Here is a 22,262-nt window from a genome sequence, read left to right as displayed (position 1 = left end):
ATTTTACTTTCTTTTTTGTATTGTTATTTCCCCAATACAATTTTTTTTCTACTGTACAGCATGGTGATCCAGTTACACATACATGTATACATTCTTTTTTCTCCCATTACCAAATGTCCATCAACAGATGATTGGATTAGGAAGATGTGGTATGTATACACAATGGAATACTACTCAGCCATCAAAAAGAATGACATAATGCCATTTGCAGCAACATGGATGGAACTAGAGACTCTCATACTGAGTGAAGTAAGTCAGAAAGAAAAAGACAAATACCATATGATATCACTTATATCTGGAATCCAATGCCAGATTCTTAACCCACTGAACAAGGCCAGGGATTAAACCCACATCCTCATGGATACTCATTACCATTGAGCCACTATGGGATCTCTTATGAGATTTAGTTTTATTATCAAATATTTTAAGAAATTTGTCAAACTAAATTTTATAGGAAAATGAATAAGAATTAATTCAATAGACAAATCTCTGCTTAACTACACCTTCAGAAGATGCCAATGTCCTAGATGTAACATGAACGTTGACTTTGAAATGAGACTGATGAATTCTCATAAATATGAAATGTACTTAAGAAAATTGCAGTGCAACATATTCATTTGTGATCTAACTTATATGAAATAAGCTAATATTATCTTTTCTCTAAAAGTATAATATCTGGGTGATAGTAATACATACTAAACCCAATTTCACCAGAGTCAAATGAAATTCTTCTTGACAGCCTGTTAACTTTGTAGTTGGTTGTTGTAGCTGGTCCAAAAAAAAAATAAACTTACCTAAGTCACAATGATAATAGTATAGAAAATAACAATTTATTAAAGTAGGATAGTCTATTCACAAGAAGTGGGGTTTTTTTTGTTTTTTGTTGTTTTTGCTTTGTTTTTGTTTTTGTTTTTTTGTCACATCTGTAGCATGTGGAAGTTTCCAGGCCAGGGATCAAACCCACACCATAGCAGTGACCAGAGCCACAGGAGTGATAACACCAGATCCTTAACCCACTGTGTCATGAGGGAATTCCATCACAAGAGGTATTTTATTTGGGTTTTAAATAACATATGGCTCCCTGTATCTGATTTTTCATTCTTTAGAGTAGAAATGATTTTATAGGTATTAGGTTATGCTCACAAAAGTCTTTTTATAATCATCCTATCAACACACTTTTAATGTGTTAAAAAGACACAGATTATGTTTCAATGCAGCAAATATTCAAAATGCTATTCAATGACTTTTTTAATGTTTATGCAACTGATAACTGTATGGCATAAATCGTGTAAATTACAGTAATATCAAAATCAGAATTTTCTAAGCATAAATATTTCTCTTATAGTGATAGATATTTTATTAGTTTTTAAGATAGCCACTTAAAACATAGATCATTGTAATACAAATCATAGCTAACACTATGATAGATTAATATAAAGATTCATTCTACATTTAGTAAATATATATAATGGACTAAATTACAGCATAAAGAAAGTTGCACTAGAGAATAAGGGTCTCAGTCCTTAGTAGCCTCTTCTAGAATCTGCAGATATATCAAAAGACATCATTGAAAGAGTGAAAAGATAAGCCACAAATGTGAAAAGATATTTTAAACATGAAAAATCAACAAAAGACGTATCCATAATATATAAAGAACTTCTATAAATCAAAAAGAAAAACAATCCAATTTTTTAAAAAAGTATAGGCTTGAATAGGCACTTCATAGAAGAGGCTATCCAAGTGGCCAAAAAGCAGATGCAAAGTTGCACAACCTCACTGGTAATCAAGAAATGCAAATTAGGATAATGACATACAATTATGCCCCTTATCAGATGGTTAATGCTAAAAGAATGAAATTGTCAAGTGTTAGAATGTAAAAAACATATGTTCTCACACTTGTTGGCAAGAGGGTAAATATGAACTGTACTTTGGAAAAATGTTTGGCGTTATCTACTGAAGTTAAAAATACACTACACTATGACTCAGAAATCAACTATGTCACTCCTATGTATGAGAAATGCATATGTACACCAAGAGATATGTACTAAAATGTTCACAGCACCATTCTTCATAGTATCTCCAAAAAATAAATGATCTAAATGTCCACTATAGAAGAACGCACGGTATACACAAACAAATGAGTACCATACAAAAATGAAAATGAATAAACCAAAACTACAGCCATTTCTTTATTTAATATCTGGCTTGCTAAGTGTTGCAGAGAAGTTTGTAGTCTCTATAGCTTTTTCATATTTTAACTTTATGTCTTTAAAGCTTAATTGATTATAGGAGGTTTTCTGTGTCCCTTTATTTAAGGAGAAGCCAATGCTAAATTTTGGGACTTAAGAAATTTTGTCGGAGTTCCCATCGTGGTGCAGTGGTTACTGAAACCAACTAGGAACCATGAGGTTGCGGGTTCAATCCCTGCCCTTGCTCAGTGGGTTAATGATCTGGTGTTGCCGTGAGCTGTGGTGTAGGTCGCAGACATGGCTCGGATCCAGCGTTGCAGTGGCTCTGGTGCAGGCGGGTGGCTACAGCTCCGATTAGACCCCTAGCCTGGGAACCTCCATATGCCGTGCAGGAGTGGCCCCAGAAAAGACAAAAAAAAAGACAAAAAAAAAGAAATTTTTGTCACTCCAATATATAAGAAACATGAGCAGAATCACACTTTATTTCATGACCCTGTCACATTAAGGCAGTGTTGTGATGAAACTGGTTTTGTTAATGCTGCATCCAGGGAAAAGTGAGCAGGCGTTACTGTAGCCACAGCAATTATGCTCATGTCACAAGCCTGCAATGGCTGGGTCTAATGCACCAGGTCCCATGGTTGTAATCTAATTTCTTAGAGAGTCCAAAGATAGACCCAGCTTTTGGCCATATGATTATGGTGGTGATACTTTGATTATACAAAAAATTTTAATGCCCACAAATAAAGTTCGACCTACTTTTGTTACTGCACTTAAACACAAATATTTGTATAAGAATGTGATGATTGGAGAAGGGATTAAGATGGCAGAATAGAAGGACTGGAGCTCAACTTCTCTCCTAAAAACAACAAAATTACAACCAAATGCTGAGCAATCTTCAACCAAATGGACTGGAAACTTCCAAAAAGATACCCTACTCCAGAAGACAAAGAGGAGGCCACATCAAGAGGTAGGAGGGATGATTATGTAATATACAAACCCTGCACCTCCTGGGTGGGAAGCCCCACAGACTGGAAACTAACTGGTTCACAGAGACTCACCCACAGGAGTGAGAGCTCTGAGTCCCACATCAAACTCCCACGGGTGGGGATCTGGCACTGGGAGAAAGAGCCCCTGGGGCATCTGGCATTGAAGGCCAGCGGGGCTTGTGCGCAGGAGCTCCACAGGACTGGGGGAAATGGAAACCCCATTCTTGAAAGGCACACACAGACTTTCACATGCACTGGGTCCCAGGGCAAAGCAAGGCCTCCACAGGAATCTCGGTTGGACCCAACTGCAGTTCTTGGTGGATCTCCTGGGAAAACAGGGGGTGAATGTGGTTTGTTGTGGGGGAAGGGCATTGGAGGCAAAGCTCTTGGGAGTATTCATCAGTGTACCTTTCTCTGGAGGTGGCCATTTTGGGAAAATCTGGCCCCACCCATCAGCACTGGGAAGTCCCAGGCCAAACAACAATCCAGGTGGGATCAGAGCCCCTCCATCTGTAAACAGCCTGCCTAAAGACCCTCCAGGCACACAGCTGCCTCTAATCTCACCCAGAGACAAAGCCCCACCCACCAGAGGGATAGGAATCAGCCCCACCCACCAGGGAGCAGGCATCAGTCCCTCCCATCAGGAAGCCTACAGCAAGCCCCCATACCAACTTCAGCCACAAGGGGGGCAGACACCCGAAGCAAGAGAGGCTACAACTCTATTGTCAGCAAAAAGGTCACCACACCAAAAACCCAAAAAAATGAAAAGACAGAGAACTATAACTCAGATGAGGGAGAAAGAAAAGACCCCAGAAAAATGGCTAAGTGATCAGGAGATTCTCAGCCTCCAGGAAGAAGACTTTAGACTGTTGATGCTGAAGATGATGCAAGACATTGGAAATAAACTGGAAGCCAAGATGGATAATTTACAGGAAACACTGAGCAAAGAGATACACGATATAACACTTAAGCAAGAAGGATGTAAAATACAGTAACTGAAATAAAAAATTCATTAGAAGGAGTTCCCGTCGTGGCGCAGTGGTTAACCAAACCGACTAGGAACCATGAGGTTGAGGGTTCGGTCCCTGCCCTTGCTCAGTGGGTTAATGATGCGGCGTTGCCGTGAGCTGTGGTGTAGGTTGCAGACGAGGCTCGGATCCCGAGTTGCTGTGGCTCTGGTGTAGGCCAGTGGCTACAGCTCTGATTCAACCCCTAGCCTGGGAACCTCCATATGCCGCGGGAGCAGCCCAAGAAATAGCAACAACAACAACAACAACAACAACAACAACAAAGACAAAAGACAAAAAAAAAATTCATTAGAAGCAGCCAACAGCAGAGTACAAGAGGCTGAAGAACAAATAATCGAGGGGGAGGACAGATTAGTGGCAAATTATGGATACAGAACAGAAAAGAGAAAAAAGATTGAAAACAAATGAAGAGTCTCAGAGAACTCTGGGACAACGTTAAATGCACCACCATCCGAATTATAGGGGTGCCAGAAGGAGAAGAGAGAGAGAAGGAGACAGAAAAAAATATTCAAAGAGATAATAGCCAAAAAGTTCCTTAACATGGAAAAGGAACCACTCACTCAAATCCAGGAAGTGCAATGAGTAGCATATAAAAGAAACCCAGGGAGGAATACCCCGAGACACATATTAATCAAATGGACCAAAATTAAAGACAAAGAGAAACTACTGAAAGCAGCTAGGGAAAAGAAACAAAGAACATACAAGGAACCCTGATAAGGTTATCGGCAGATTTTTCAGCAGAAACTCTGCAGGCCAGAAGGGAGTGGCATGATATACTTAACGTGATGAAAGGAAAATACCTCCAACCAAGATTATTTTACCCAGCAAGGCTCTCATTCAGATTTGAAGGAGAAATCAGAAGCTTTACAGATAAGCAAAAGCTAAGAGAATTCAGCAACACTAAACCAGCTTTACAACAAATTCTAAAGGAACATCTCTAGGCAGAAAAGAAAAGGCTGCAACCAGAAACAAAAATTCCACAAATGACAAGGCTCACCAGCAAATGTATATATATAGTAAAGATATGAAAACATCCACGCACAATTATGCCACCAAAATCAGAAATTGTGGGAAGAGGAGGGTACAAATGCAGGACACTGGAGGTGCACTTGGTAATTAAGAGACCAATAACTTAATCTCATGTGTATATATATATATATATATATATATAGAGAGAGAGAGAGAGAGAGAGAGAGAGAGAGACTCATATCAAAACTTCAGAATAACTGCAAAACAAAAATATACAATTGATACACCAACAAATATATATCAACTCAAATACAACACTAAAGATAGTCATCAAACAACATGAGGAGACGAGAGGAGGCAAAGAAAAAAGAGCAACAAAAACAAATCCAAAACAAGTAATAAAATGACAGTAAGAACATATATATCAATAATTACCTTAAAACGTTAATGGACTGAATGCCCCAACCAAAAGACAGAGACTGGCTGAATGAATACAAAAACAAGACCCATATATACACTGTCTTCAAGAGACCCAGTTCACTTCTAGGGACATATACAAATTGAAATGAGAGGATGGAAGAAAATACTCCATGCAAATAGGAATCAAAAGAAACTGGAGTAGCAATACTCATATCAGACAAAATAGTCTTTAAAATGAAGAATATTTTAAGGGACAAGGAAGGTCACTACGTAATGATCAAAGGATCAATCCAAGAAGAAGATATAACAATTTTAAATATCTACAGACCCAGCGTAGGTTCACCACAATATATAAGGCAACTGCTAACAACCTTAAAAGAAGAAACAATAACACAATAATATTGGGGAACTTTAACGCCCACTTGCAGCAATGGACAGACCATCCAGAAAGAAAATCAATAAGGAAACACAGGCTCTGAATGAAACATTAGACCAGATGGACCTAATAGATACTTAAAGGACATTCCACCCAAAAGCAACAGAATACACTTTCTTCTCAAGTGCGCACAGAACATTCTCTAGCATTGATCACATCATGGGCTAAAAATCAAGCCTTGAAAATTGAAATCATATCAAGCATCTTTTCCAACCACAACACTATATGACTGGAAATCAGCAACAAGAAAAAAAACTGCAAAAAAACACAAATACATGCAGACCAAACAACATGCTACTAAACAACCAATGGATCACTGAAAGAAATCAAAGAGGAAATTTGAAAATACCTAGAAGCAAGTGACAACAAAGTTATGACACTCCAAAACCTATGGAATGCAGAAAAATCATTTCTAAGAGGAAAGTTGATAGCAATACAAGCCTACCTCAGGAAACAAGAAAAAGCTCAAATTAAAAACTGAACTTTATATCTAAAGCAGCTCGAGAGAGAAGAACAGATAAGACCTAAAGTTAGTAGATGGAAAGAAATCATAAAGATCAGAGCAGAAATCAATGAAATAGAAAAGAAGAAAACCACAGAAAAGATCAATGAAATGAAAAGCTGGCTCTTTGAAAAGATCAACAAAATCGATAAACCCTTAGCCAGACCTATCAAGAAAAAAAGAGAGAGGATTCAAATCAATAAGATTAGAAATGAAAAAAGGAGACGTAACAACAGACGTCACAGAAATACAAAGGATCATAAGAGACTACTATATGCAACATATGCCAATAAAATGGAAAACATAGAAGAAATGGACAAATACTTAGAAAAGTACAATCTTCAAAGACTAAACCAAAATGACATAGAAAAGATGAATGGACCAGTCACAAGTACTGAAATTGAAACTGTAATTAAAGAACTTCCAACAAACAAAAGTCCAGGTCCAGATGACTTCACAGGCGAATTCTATCAAGCATTTAGAGATGAGCTAACACCTATCCTTATGAAACTACTCCCTGAAATTGCAGAGGATGGAACACTCCCAAATTCATTCCATGAGGCCGCCGTCACCCTCATACCAAAACCAGAAAAAGATACCACAAAAAAAGAAAATTACAGGCCAATATCACCAATGAACATGCATGCAAAAATCCTCAACAAAATACTTGCAAACCAAATCCAACAATACATTAAAAAGGATTGCACATCAATGATCAAGTAGGATTTACCCCAGGGAGGCAAGGCTTCTTCAATATCCAAAAATCAATCCGTGTGATACACCCCATTAACAAACTGAAGAGTAAAAACCATAGGATCCTCTCAATAGATGCAGAAAAAGCCTTTGACAAAATCCAACACCCATTTCTGATAAAAACCCTTCAGAAAGTGGGCATAGAGGGAACCGACCTCAACATAATAAAGGCCATATATGACAAACCCACAGCTAACGTCATTCTCAGTGGTGAAAAGCTGAAAGAATTCCCACTGAGATCAGGAACAAGACAAGGATGTCTGCTCTCCCCACTGCCATTCAACATAGTTTTGGAAGTCCTAGCCACGGCAATCAGAGAAGAAAAAGAAATAAAAGGAATCCAAATTGGAAAGGAAGAAGTAAAACAATCCCTATTTGCAGATGACATGATACTATACGAAGAGAATCCTAAAAACTCTACCAGAAAACTGTTAGAGTTCATCCATGAATTTGGCAAAGTCACGGGATACAAAATTAATACACAGAAATTGATGGTATTTCTATATACTAACAATGGAAGATCAGAAAGTGAAATTAGGGAAGCAATCCCATTTACTGTTGCATCCAAAAGAGTAAAATACCTAGGAGTAAACCTACCTAAAGAGACAAAAGACCTGCATTCTGAAAACTCTAAGACACTGATGAAAGAAATCAAAGATGGCACAAATCGATGGAAAGACATACCATGCTCTTGGATTAGAAGAGTCAATATTATCAAAATGACTTTACTACCCAAGGCAGTCAACAGATTCAATGCAATCCCTATCAAATTACTAAGAACATTTTTCACAGAACTCAAACAAAATATCTTAAAGTTTGTTTGGAAGCACAAAAGACCCAGAATAGCCAAAGCCATCCTGAGAAAGAAAAATGCATCTGGAAAAATCAGGATCCCCGGATTCACACTGTGCTACAAATCTACAGTCATCAAAACCGTATGGTACTAGCACAAAGAAAGAAATATAGATCAGTGGAACAGGCTAGAAATGCCCAGAATTAAACCCACGCACCTACAGCCAACTCATCTATGACAAAGGAGGCAAGAATATACAATGGAGAAAAGACAGCCCCTTCAATGAGTGGTGCTGGGAAAACCAGACAGCCACATGGAAAAGAATGAATTTTTTACATGTGGAATTAGAACACATGTAAAAAAATGTTCTAGGCATCAAAACACTTCCTAACACCGTACACAAAAATAAACTCAAAATGGATTAAAGACATAAATATAAACCAGATACTATAAAACTCTTAGGGGAAAACATAGGCCAAACACTCTCCGACATAAACGACAGCAACATTTTCTCAGATCCACCTCTTAGAGTAATGACAGTAAAAACAAAAATAAACAAGTGGGACTTAATTAAACTTAAAAGTTTCTGCACAGCAAAGGAAACCCTAAACAAAACACAAAGACAACCCACAGAATGGGAGAAAATTTTTGCCAATGAAGCGACTGACAAGGGATTCATCTGCAAAATTTATAAACACCTCCTACCGCTCAATACAAAAAAAAAACCCATCAAACAAAAATAGTCAGAAGATCTAAACAGATGATTCTCCAAAGAAGACATACGGATGGCCAAAAAACACATGAAAAATGTTCAACATCACTCATCATTAGAGAAGTGCAAATCAAAACCATATGAGGTACCATCTTACACCAGCCAGAATGGCCATCATCAAAATATCTATAAACAATATGTGCTGGAGAGGGTGTAGAGAAAAAGGAACCCTATTACACTGTGGGTGGGATTGTAAATTGGTGCAACCACTGTGGAAAACAGTATGGGGATTCCTCAGAAAACTCAAAATAGAACACCATTTGATCCAGCAATCCCACTCCTGGGCATCTATCCAGAGAAAACCATGACTCAAAAAGACACATGTACTCCAATGTTCATTGCAGCACTCTTTTCAATAGCCAAGACATGGAAACAACCTAAATGCCCATTGACGGAGGAGTGGATCAAGTAGATGTGGTACATAAACACAATGGACTATTACTCAGCCATTAAAAGGAAAGAAATAATGGCATTTTTAGCAACATGAATAGACCTAGAAATTATCATGCTAAGTGAGGTCAGTCAGACAATGACACACCAACATCAAATGCTTTCACTGACACGTGGAATCTGAAAAAAGGCCACAATGAACTTCTTTGCAGAACAGATACTGACTCACAGACTTTGAAAAACTTACGTTCTCTAAAGGAGACAGTTCAGGAGGTGGGGGGATGCGCTGGGGGGTGTGGGATGGAGATTCTATAAAATTGGATTGTGATGACTATTGTACAACCATAAATGTAATAAATTCATTGAGTAATAGAAAAAAAGAGTTAATACATCCAAGTTCTACTACTTAAGCATATTTCCTCAATCACAAATCCAAGCCATTTCTCACCTTCACAAAACCGATGCACAAGAGAAAAATAAAGATTAAGCATTCTCTCTCCCACTTCTTTCCAACCTGCCCAACATCTTTTTATAAGATATAAACAATTTTATAACTATGAGATATTACTTCTAATTATGGATTGTACAAATATAATATTACAATCAAAAGTTTAATTAAAACAAAGAGAAAGAGTCTTACCAAAGGAAGGTGACTCCCTTCCATCCTCTAATCCTGAATCTCTCTCTCGATCTCTCTTTCTGTGTTTATGACCGCGATGCCTGTGACGTCGATGGCTTTTTCTTCCTCCCAGGGGAACATGAACTCCAATAAATAGTGTCCGATGACCTTCATCAGAAGTAAATACACAAATTAAATCCTACTTTATTCAAAGGCAAAGAAGATGATTATATGTTAATGGAAACCCAATCCAATTCAATTCAGCAAATAGTTTTTGAGTATTTATGATGTATAAAGCTTGGGGCTTGGTGCTGCATCTTGGTATTACACCAATTTAAGCATATCACATGTCTATTACAAACATCTACAATATTAATTATTTGGTTATACTATATTATATAATCATCATTAATTTATTAACAATCATAATAATCTGTGTTAATCTCCCATAATTTATAATTATACTTTTTTCATTAAAAATATTTTGTTCTATTTTCTTCCTACACTCAACAAACCACTTAGCTCACCAGTTCTCTTCCCTTCGCAGTTAAGTGTGTGAAATAATCCCTACATCTAATAAAACAGGTTTCACCAAGTTCCTAGCAATGCCAAATCCTGTGCAGTTTTTTCAGCTCTGTTTCTGTCTGTGACACTTGATACCATTGGCCACTCTTTCCTCTATGATTTAACTTTCTCTTGGTCCTTCTCCTTTGTTTTGCTCATGTTAGTTTCCTTTACTGGCTTTTCTTCTATTTACTCATTCAAGATTGAAATCTCCAGGATTTTTTGACCTCCTGATTTCAACTACTACATATGTGCGTGTATGTATGTATAGGTATAGTTACACACACACGCACGCACACACATATATCTTATATCACATGTCTCTCTTAGATTGTAGACTTATATATCCATCCATTAGACATATTCACATGGACATCCTTCCCATAGGTATGTCAAACTCATGACCATGGAACTTGCCATTTTCTTTGTCCTCTAAGTATTCTACATATCATCTATCTCAGTAAATGCACATCTATCAGTCATTTCAAAGCCCACCCAATCTGTCACCAGGTCCCTTTTCACCTCTCCAGAATCTATGCTCTCTTCTAGGGCTGCTGTCTTAATTGGGATCCTCATTTCTCACCAAGACTATTAGAACATTCTCCTTAGGATTTTCTTTTCTAATTCCAATCTTGTCCCACTTCATCCATCCTGAATACTGATGGCTTTTTCTTCCCCAAAATGCAGATCTGACTGCATTACTCCCCTGCTTTAAACTCATTGATTGCTTTATGTTGCCTATAGGATAAAGTTTTTAGTACACTATAAAACCAACAATATCTGAAATCTGCCTATTTCTCCAGACAGGCTTCTAAATGCACTGTCACACATGTTATAAGCCAGTATGTGCTTTTTCATTCCTTAAATGCCAGCCGTTCTCAAGTTTATCTACTTTTACTTAATGCTGCTCTTATTCTTCCAATTGTATTTGAAATGCCTTTGTCTTTGCTGATTATCTAATGAATGTTCAACTCATTTCCCAAGTCTCAGTTCAAGGATTATGCCATCTACAACATTTTTCATGGCCACTCAGTCTAAATACAGATGAACATGTTCCCCCCATAGGATCCTCTAGTGCTTAATCATATATACCAAAGTACACTAACTCTTGATTGCAGTTGTTTACTAATAAGTAGCTTTCTTACGACTCTTCTCTAGAGAAGGTCCATGTGTTGGTCATTTTCTATCTTGGGCACCTGAACCAGTGCCTACCAAACAGCAGATACCTAACAAATGTTTATAGAAATTAACAACTTACTGAGTGGTATTGTGCTGGGTATTAGGGATACAAATATAAATAAGATATTATTTTATTTACAAAAAGAAATCCTGTAAATCCTAAGAAAAAGATAAAAACTCAGTGGGAAAGTAGGCAAAAAAATTGAAAGGCACTTAATAAAAGAAAAAATCCAAATGGCTACATGTAGGAAATGGTGCTCAACTCCATTAGCTCTCAAGGAAATGGAAATTCAAACCATACTGAAATATCTCTATACCCTAACCACAATGGCAAAATTGAAATGGTTGATACTTCAGTGCCTTAATGTGATGTAGACCAGTTGCTCCTGCAGTACCATTGGTAGAATATCACTGGCAGAACTATTTTGAAACAGTGTGGCATTTTCTACTGAAATTGAAAAAATCCACACTTTATGACCCAGCAGTTCCCTTGGACTCTAGAGAATTGCAGGCAGATGTATACATGTATAAGAGACATAGAGAAGAATGTCTACTTCAGCACTGTTTACAAAGACAAAATCCCTAAGTCCAATAGGAGATATATAGCAATAATGAAAAGACTACCAATACGCATTAAATGAATCTCACATAATATTGAGGAAAAGAAAGTATAATTCCCCTAATAAAGATTTAAACAGAAAAACTACATTGTTCTGGGATGCATGCACAGGATGCATGCTCAATACAAAAAAGACTCAAAATACTGGTTGCCTCTAGCACAAAGAATAGGAGTTGTGATTGGGAAGAGACAAATGTGGAACTTCTGGGGTGCCAAAAATTTGTTTCTTGATGTAAGTTTTTGCTTTAAAATTATTTATTAAACTTTTTACATAAGCTTTATGCACTTTTCTGTGTGTATGCTTCATTTCACAATTTTAAATTTTTTAAAGAAACCAAAAGAAACCATTTTTAAGAAGGGGGAAGTTACCAGTTTATATGCTATAAAGAAGTCAAGATTAAGACTAAAACTGAGCCATCACAGTTGGAAATTAACGTTTATGTGTAATTTTCTTGACAGCAGCTTCAGTAGATAGAATTGAGGAAGTTTAGACAGTGAATATTTCCTAGAGCTAAACTTTAAAAATTGAAAAGTTTTCCGGCAATTACTATTAAGATAACCATTCCCAAACAGACAAAGATAGGGAGCACCGTGGCCCTGGCTGGCAAGTCCAGAGAACCTGGTTAAGTATAGTGAATATTGCCTTTGTTTATGGAATGTGAATCTGATGGGAAATTGCCAGAAGTAACATCCTAAGAAGTTGCCAAGACTGAAATAAACAGTCTGAAACTATATCCAAATATATTCAGATAGGAAGAGGATGCCAAGACACACTGCTGAACTCATGTTGAGGAAGGCTAGGCTGAAGGAATTTGCTGAGGTGGAATCTTACAGAGCTAGTTAAAAAGTAAAGACTGATTTGGTCAAATAACTATGCATGTAATTGCTGGATTACATTCATAATGGTAAACTTAAGTTTACTTTTGTTACAAACTACTATACTATCTTCCAAAATGGCTGCAACATTTTTGTATTCCAACTACCAAAGAATGAGGGTATCGAATCACATCCTTGCCAACACTTGGTAATGTCAGTGTTTTGCATTTTAGTCATTTTAATATATTTGTAATGGTATCTTATTGTTTTAATTTGCAATTCCCTAATGACATAGGATGTTGAGAATCCTTTTTTTTTTTTTTTTTTTTGCTTTATAGGGCCATAGGGCCACACCTGTGGCATGTAGAGGGAACAGGCTAGGGGTTTAATTGGAGCTACAGCTGCCAGTCTACACCACAGCCACTGCCATTCCAGATCCGAACCACATCTGCAACCTACACCACATGGCAATGCCAGATCCTTAACCCACTGAGCAAGACCAGGGATTGAACCCAAAACCTCATGGTTCCTAATCAGATTTGTTTCCGTTGTGCCACGATGAGAACTCCTTGAGCATCTTTTCATATGCTTATTTACCATCCGTATATCCTCTTTGATGAGATGTCTGTTCAGCTCTATTTCTATTTTGTAATTGGATTATTTATTTTCTTTTTGAATTTTAAGAGTTCTTTGTATATTTCATTTAACAGTCCTTTATCATATATCTTTTGCAAGTGTATTCTCCTAGTCTGTGGCTTGTCTTTTTTATCTTACAATAGTATATTTCATACAGCAGACTTTTGTTTTGTTTTGTTTTGGTGGGGGCTGCATCTGCAGCATGTGGACATTCCCAGGCCAGAGATCAAACTTGCACTGGAGGAGTGACCCAAGCGGCAGCATTGACAACACTGGATCCTTAACCTGCTGTGCCACAAGAGAACTCTTAAATTTTAATTTTAAAGAAGTCCAATTTATCCATGTCTCTTTTACAGATTGTACCTAAAACGTCATCATCAAACTCAAGGTCATCTAGATTTTCTCCTATGTTATCTTCTAGAAATTGTAAATTTTGTTTTACATTTAGGTAAATGATCCACTCAGTGTTCATTTTTGTGAAAGGTGTAAGGTCTGTGTCTAGATCCTAATCTAAATAGTAAATAGTAAGTTATTTACAAGACATTTGTTCCAGTGAGTTGAAAACAAATGTCCACACAAAACCCTGCACACAACTGTTTATAGCAGCTTTATTTATAATTGTCAAAAAATGGGAAACAACATAGTGGTCCTTTACTAGGTGAATGAGTAACTGTGGTACATCCATTCAACAATTTTTTTAAAAGGCATGGAGGAACTTAAATGCATATTGCTAAGTGAAAGAAACAAGCGAACAAGCTATATACTCCATGATGCTAACTAGTATATGACATTCTGGAAAGGGTAAAACTGTAGAAACAATTAAAAATACTAGAGATTCCAGAGGTTCAGGGAGTGGGGATAAAGATGAATAGGTGGAGCACAAGGCATTTGTAGGGAAGTAACTATCCTGTATGATATTGTAATGGTAGATAAGTAATATTATATATTTGTAAAAACCCTCAGAAATATACAAAACAAAAGGTAAACCCAAACATCTACTATGGTGTTTAGTTAGTAACAATAAATTAATATTGGTTCATCAATTGTAACAAATGTAATGCGCTAATGCAAAATGTTAGTAATACAGGAAATTATGTGCAGAGGAGAGCAGGAGCATATGGTAACTCTCTACACTTTCTGCACAATCTCCCCAAACTTAAAACTGCTTAAAGAAGTAAAGCTTTTAATTTTTTTAAAAACTGTGTTCTCATGGTCACATATTTTAGGAAAAGTTGTGAAAGTAAGATACTTTCATGATGGTGGGCACTTGTGTGTCTGAACATTTTGTGGAAACTAAGAGGAAATAGAGTTGGAGATACATTTAAGTTGGGTTTAAAGGAACATATTTACATGATTCACGATCACTTCCATATATGAATAATTCATTATTTATCTTTCTTATCTTCAAGTAGGAATAGTTTCCAGTGGCCTAGTACCCACTGTGCTAAACTTACCTTACATTGTGACACAAACATTCGGGCTAAAGTGGTGTCACAATACGCAGAGCTATCACAATCTGCCTCGTTTTGGAAGTATGTGATCAGTGGAAAAAAAGCAATGTTTCAATTGCATAGAATAGAGCTAGACTTAGCCTGTAGAAAATTCTTCCAAATCTTTTAGGATATATATGCAGAAAGCTTGACAGAAGTTTTAAATTTTAAGACAATCCAGAAAAATTTCAGGAAATTGTATATAGGATATAAAGATGAAAGAAACCTTTCTAGACTCTGATTATAAAAAATAAATTTTAATTAATTATGATAAAGACTGAGTTAATTTTCCATACTTTTAACAGAAAATGATATTTTAAAATCCTTGACATTAAAGGTCAAGAATGTAGGGGAAAGAATTAGAAAAATATGCCAGCAGTTATTAAAAATATTATGCTATTTCTCCAAATGTTGTGACTTTGTGCTCAGTTTCCAAATAAGTATTTGTTTTGATTTTTTTCTCATTCTAAATAAACATTTACCTCTGTAAACAATCTGAATTCAAATTCTGAGTTCTGTCTCTTAGAGAATCCTCAAAATTGTGTAAGCTTCAGGCTCTACAAGCCTAAATCTTCCTCTAATACCATCGGTATATAAACAGCTCCCAATTTTCTTTTTTTTTAATAGAAATTTGTTTTATAATTTTTATTTTTTCCATTATAGTTGATTCACAGTGTTCAATTTTCTATCTCCAGCTCAAGCTTTTCTCAAACTCCCAACTGGCATATCCAACTGCTTACCTGACACCTTCACTGCACATCTAAAAGACATCTCAAAATCAAATTCAGGACTAAACTTCTAACTTCCCCATCCCAACACCCTCCAATAAACTACCCTTCCACAATCTTGGTCATCTTTGTTGATGATAAAACATTTTTCTAGTTGCTCAGGACAAAAAACTTGGAATCATTTTAGACTTCTCTTTTTCACTTCAGCCTACAACCAATTCATCAGGAAATCTGTTGGGACAATTGCCAAAATACATTCAAAATCTGCCCTCTTCTTATTTTACTTCAGTGTACAGATAATATTTCCAGGTTAACGTTACCATAAAATTTTCCTACAAGATTATATCCAAAATTTAAGAAACACTGCTTAAGAAGACAAAGAATTAAAGAAGCTTAATAATAAATATTACAGTTCTGAAATAACTTGACAATTATTAACCCTAATCTAAATTGTTTTTCAAGATTATATAGGGAACAATTTTTATTTTATGATAAATAAAGAACAAAAACTTAGTATAAAGAAGGAATCTTTTCATCTGAAAAAGAATAGATATATGTATAACTGATTCACTTTGCTGTATACCTGAAACACAACACTGTAAGTCAATTATACTCCAATAAAATTTCTTAAAAAGAAGGAATTTTTTTTTCAAATAAGCATTTGTTAAATTATTTAAAATAGTCAATGTGAATTAACTTTATATCATGCTTAGAAAACCCAAAATTAATAAAAATATAGATCATTTAGATGGAACAGTGCTATTAGGATAACAGATTTTTTAAATAAGCACAGGACTCTAGAATTTATTCAGAATTTATCTGCATGACATCTGAGGGAAAATAGTTTCCCCATTAGAAAAACCAATGGTTTGTTAAAGGTAATATTGCTGTCTGAACGCAAATCTTGCTAACAAATCCCATATTTTTCACACTTAAATTGTGTGGAACTATCTTGCCAAGCAGGTCCAGAATTATTACAAATATTTTCATTATGTAAGAAATAGCAGTACTGAAACACTATTTTATGTGGCTGTGGTCACTGTACACCAAATGTTTACAAAATGCAGTGAGGAAAGAGACACATTTGGGGATGGAAAGGAGTCTTACTATGATTAATAATAATGCTAATTAACTACTCTCCTTTATTTAGCTGGCAGGGAAGGGGTCAAGCTATCTACTCTTGAAGAGAACTGTGTTTTTTCCATGAAATGAATATAACACAGCTGGTGCATAATTACTGAGTTGCTACAGCCACTTATTTAGATGTGTCAATCATGGGAAAAGGTCAAGTATATTAAAGTGAACAAGCATGTGATCTTTTAATTCCATGGAGACTCTAACAGAGTCAGAAAACACAAGACATCATTTATCATAACACATCAAAGAACTCTAAGTCCAACAGAAATTCTCTGCTGAAGGAGAGCAATTGAGAGAAAGAAAAGAGACCAAGAGGGTGTAAATGAGTGTGTATGTGTGTGCATTGCAAAGAGATACTCTTAGGTACCTACTGCATTGTTCCTTCTTGTGTTGTGTTACTGAAAGAATAAAAAGGTCAAAAACCAATGCTGGTCATAGTCACCTGACCCCAGGGCCATATTTGTAATTATTACAAAGCAAAGGACACATGATTGTGACTAGTCTATACAGAAAAATAAAAATGTTGAAAGTGTTAAAGCTGTTTATCAAAGGAGCCATAGTCTGACATTTACTAGTTGAGAAGGTACTGTGGCAAATTTTTTAAAATACTATTATTTATAAGTTTAAAACACTATCTGAGCAAAATATAGCAACTATATTACTTTGTATCTTGAGATAGCAGTGCTGTTTTTCATCTTGAGGCATAATAGCCTCAATATTTCTTGAATCAATAAATAAATCCTGATAATATCTATTTTCTAAGGGAAAAAAAAGACAAGCGAATTCCCCATTTTGATAAGTTGTCAGAAAACTTGATATTGAATGTTTCAGTGCTCAGAGAGAGGCTAATACAAATCAGTCAAGAAACAGGATAATGAGAAATGCTTGTAGGATATGATCCCTGAACTTCAAAAATATAACTATTCAATTGCTCAAAAATCAAGTCCAACAGAGAAAATAGCAGGAAATGATACAAATAAAAAAATACACAGTATCAATCTGTATTAAAGCTAATGCTCTTATACGGTTCAGGCAAATGCTATAGGAGTTCATAACAGAGTGAAACCAAAGATAACCTGGGCGATCAAGGAAAGTTTCATGGAGAAGGTCTTGAGTAGAGTCATAAACAAAATTTTGGATTTGCAGAGGAGAAGACTATATAGAAAAATAAAATAAAGTGCACAAAAATGGAGGAACAATTTTGGGTGATAATGTAAGGTGCATTTTAGAGCAGAGGAAAAAATAAGGTGAGTTAGAGCATATATTTTTATAATCATAAAAGTTTGCAATTTTACTATTATTTTAAAACACTTTTATTTTTTATTTTAAAAGGAAGAAGGAGAAAAGAGATCAACATATATTATGAGAGACTTAAAAATGAATGCAAAATAAAAGGTGATACTCCTCATCTTCTCAACATCATTTTAATTAAATTATGATTTCTGAGCAGCCCAGCCACTTTGCTTCAGGGAAATCAGTTAGGAAATGAGCAAAAATGTGAAACTGTAAAATTTTCCAGATTTAATTTTGTCTTGTATTAATCTGAAAGACATGTGCACATGTAGAAAGTGGCTCATTCTGGGAATTATGATAATTAAAGACAAAAGATTGCCTGGAAAAACTGAAGACTTGTTGAGGAAGAAACTAGGACAGTTTGTTGGAATTCATGAGGACAGTTGATGGAATTCAACTGTGAAATTTAAGGAATGAAACAATTAAAACATCTGAAAGCAAAAATGGAAAACAGTTGGCACTCCTTCCTAGATGTTTATCAATAAGAAGTAATGTCACAGATTTTTGCAATGGTCACAATATTTTAGCAGTGTCTCCCATCAAATGGTGGAATTTATTCTTCTAACCCTTGAATCCCAGCTTAGCCATGTGTCTTATTTTGACCACTGGCACATTAGCATATGTGATAGAAATAAAGACTTACAGCTTGTACAGTGGTTTTCCCCTCTGCTGCTTCTGGGGACTCTTATGCCACCATGTAATCATCACATACAACTGCCAATATACATTCTTGTAGAACCTTATCATTCCCTATAAACTTTTTCAAAATTTTGATTAAATAAATAATTCTATAATCAGGGGAAATAATGCCTATGATAGTCTCTATAGGCAATAATAGAGTCTTATCTAATCTGTTAACACTCCCAGTATTTGACATATTAAAATTTCAATAAGTGTTTCTTGAATAAATAAATGAATGACAGTAAATCCAAATTCTTTTTTATAGCATTTTATGCTGGAGTAGGTTGGAAAATTCAAAAACTGGCCCACAGAAGGAGCGAGAACTTTAAGGAAGACAGGATTATTGGCAAGTGAAAAAGAGATTGTATCCTTTGTGAAGGGAGGCACAGGCACACACACAGTCCAGAGACATATGCAATTTGTTTTTATCAGGAAGTAAACAGAATTTTTATTTCCTTAGACATCCATTGCTTAATGAATGCTTTATTCATTGCTCATAAATAAACATATACATATATTGACATATAGAAATTGTCTCTTATTTTTTAAATTTTTTATAGGACATTTTAGATGAAGACAATGACTTTGCCATATACAGCCTGGCAGCAGCAGTGTGCTGGAACTGGTTTATATCAGTTCACCAGAGCTACTGCACATCTCTTCTTAGCTCTATGTTCAGTAAAAACACTTCAGCAATGTGAAAGCAGCCATGAAAACTGGCAAATGCTATAAATTAATGCTATGGAGGCAGAATGAGGGTTATCAGAACATCACTGCCTGGCGCCTGGTGGGGACATAAAGATGGAAATTCCTGTTTTTTTTTTTTTTTTTTAGTTGTTGACAATTTTCTGTACCCAGAAGTGATCTGATCAATTTACCTTAATAAGGCTACTTTACCCTCTAAAAAGATCCACTTTTGCAACTCTGTAATTATGTGGATATTAATTAAGTACCCACTTCTGAGTGAAGAGAATAAAGTAATTATTTTGGGCAATGCTAAATTATAGAGCTAAGACAATGTTGAAAAGTGAAATTAAGGGGCATCTATTTTCATCCTCTCAATTGTATAGAATCCCAAGTGCCTTTTAGGAAGAAGGGAGGCTGAACCCAGATTTCTTTGCCTTAAGATTTAAAGGCATTAAATCACTTATTTCCAAAGGAGTATGGTGCCCTAAATGAAGACAAGCAGGAATAGATAACAGCCCACCACTTCCATTCTCCATTGAGAAGAAATATCATTGGATGGGAGGAGAGTCTGGACCCTTTCTCAAACTCAACAACAGCTACTAGATTACTGTGTGTGCATGTGTGGTGTTTGTGCACACATGTGTGTGTGTGTGTGTGCACACATGCGTGTGAGGTGTTTCTGGTTTTAGGCCCATCATGTGACTGATGCTAAAGGCCTTTCTGACAAGTCATTTGGGTACTAAGGAGCTTACTCTGAATGGAGGAAAGGAGATGCATGTTGCCTTCATAATAAATAAATATAAATAAAGTATTACAATTTTGAAATATAACATGTAATACTCAATGCTGGTTTTGGTATGTCTGTATGTGGAGGAGGCAGTTGTGTGGTTGACTGGATAAACCTGTACAGATAAATCAGCTTTAGTGGGCAGGGTCTTGCACCAAATGATAGTCACAATTTCCAGTGCAATTTGCATCACCCCAACTCCCAACTCCCTCGATACCACCAGTCTTCTACGTGATAGTAAAAGATATTGAGACTAGTGGGCTAAGCTTTCCAGTATTAAAAATTTGAGATCAACCTTGAGGGGCATATCTAGTTTATAATATCCATATTTTTGTTTTTTATTTCACTGTTGTATTACTAGTACATGGACTAGTGTCTGGCACTTAATAATAGGCATTCAATAAGAGCCATGGGAATGAATGAATTAATGAATCTGAAGTCCCATTAATTGTCACTGAGGGTGGCAACAGAATAGAGACAGTAAGGACTGATTAAATCATTTGGAACCTTGGTAGGAAAACCCAAGGAGAAATACCATACTTCCAGAATATTCAGGCAGGTGGTACTTCTGAGTTATTACATTGTTAGTGTTAACCAAATATGACCTAATTTTACATATCAAGCTGACAAAGCCATACATATCCTTTACATTAAAAAATGAAATATTGATGATATTTTTGCCACAGTTACTCTACTTCAAATTTCTTTCTCCAAGAAAAGTAAAAAATAAGTTTCTATGGGTTTTAAGAGGCATGAATCATTTATAGGACATTTTTTAAACCCTTCATTTATACAGAGTGAGCAGTCCTTTTCAAATTCAAAACTAATGATCTTTTCTTGCCAGTCAGAGAACTGAAAAACTTCAAAGCATTTAAATATTAAGCAAAGTTAACAAGAAATTTAAACTTTTTCACCTCTCCAGAATCTATGCTCTCTTCTAGGGCATACTCTAGTATACTCTAGAAGTTCACTTAAAGATCATAGAATTTAGAGCTGGAAAATTCTTTAGAAAGCACCTGATTGAAACCTCTCATTTTTACATGTGAAATAAACAGGAGTTGAAGAAGTTAATATTTCTAAAACTAAACATTTCTGTGGTCATATCCAATAGAGGAATTCTAACAACTTTTTTTCCTGATACAAAACTCTACTATTTCCACAAAACATAAAATGGTAGTATATTTCATCTTCCATATAACAGTCTTTCAAATACTCTAAGTTGCTAATCATGTTCTTTCTTGATATTACCTTAGCATTTTCCTCAACTAATATTTGTATAAGATGACCTCTACTTTGACCATAGTCATCTTCTTCAGTGTGTCTATCTTAGATACATTTATTGTATGAAGGTCCATGAGACATATAAGGAGCACAATGCATCCATATGGACTCCTACAGCACTTACAGGTGGAAATTACACTCCAGGAAGTAAATCATCTAGAGAGAGAATGAAGAATAAGAAGGAAAAAATCAAGGACAGATACAGAGTGAAACCAAAATTTAAAAGATATTTGGGAATTGTCCACTAATAAGGGATTAGTTAAATAAAGCATGGTTCAATCATGCAATGAAATACTAAATATCAATATTAATATGGAAAGATGATTTTTAATGAAAATAAAGTAGTTTAAAAGATTAAAATTATACCACAGTTCCATGTATTTTAGTTATAATTATGTATCTATTTGTGATACATAAATTAACATTCTGTTTATAGTATTATTTCTGTTATTCTGTTCAAAATATTAATTGTATTGCTTCTAAGTGGTAGGTTTGGGAGGTTGTTTT

General features: G+C 35.6%; 1 protein-coding gene across 1 annotated transcript in view; it reads right to left on the bottom strand.

Annotated features, from left to right (window-relative positions):
• The window catches only part of SLC4A10 (solute carrier family 4 member 10), a 238,387-nt gene that overhangs the window by 164,836 nt on the left and 51,289 nt on the right, over nt 1-22,262 (bottom strand). The window contains exon 3 of the mRNA XM_047772739.1: nt 9,879-10,025. Coding sequence (XP_047628695.1) covers nt 9,879-10,025 — 147 coding nt within the window. The remainder of the gene's footprint in view (nt 1-9,878; nt 10,026-22,262) is intronic.

The sequence above is a fragment of the Phacochoerus africanus genome, chromosome 3 (assembly GCF_016906955.1).
Source record: "Phacochoerus africanus isolate WHEZ1 chromosome 3, ROS_Pafr_v1, whole genome shotgun sequence".
NCBI lineage: Eukaryota > Metazoa > Chordata > Mammalia > Artiodactyla > Suidae > Phacochoerus > Phacochoerus africanus.
The sequence above is the reverse complement of the archived record's forward strand: the minus strand, read 5'-3'. Positions and strand labels throughout refer to the sequence as shown.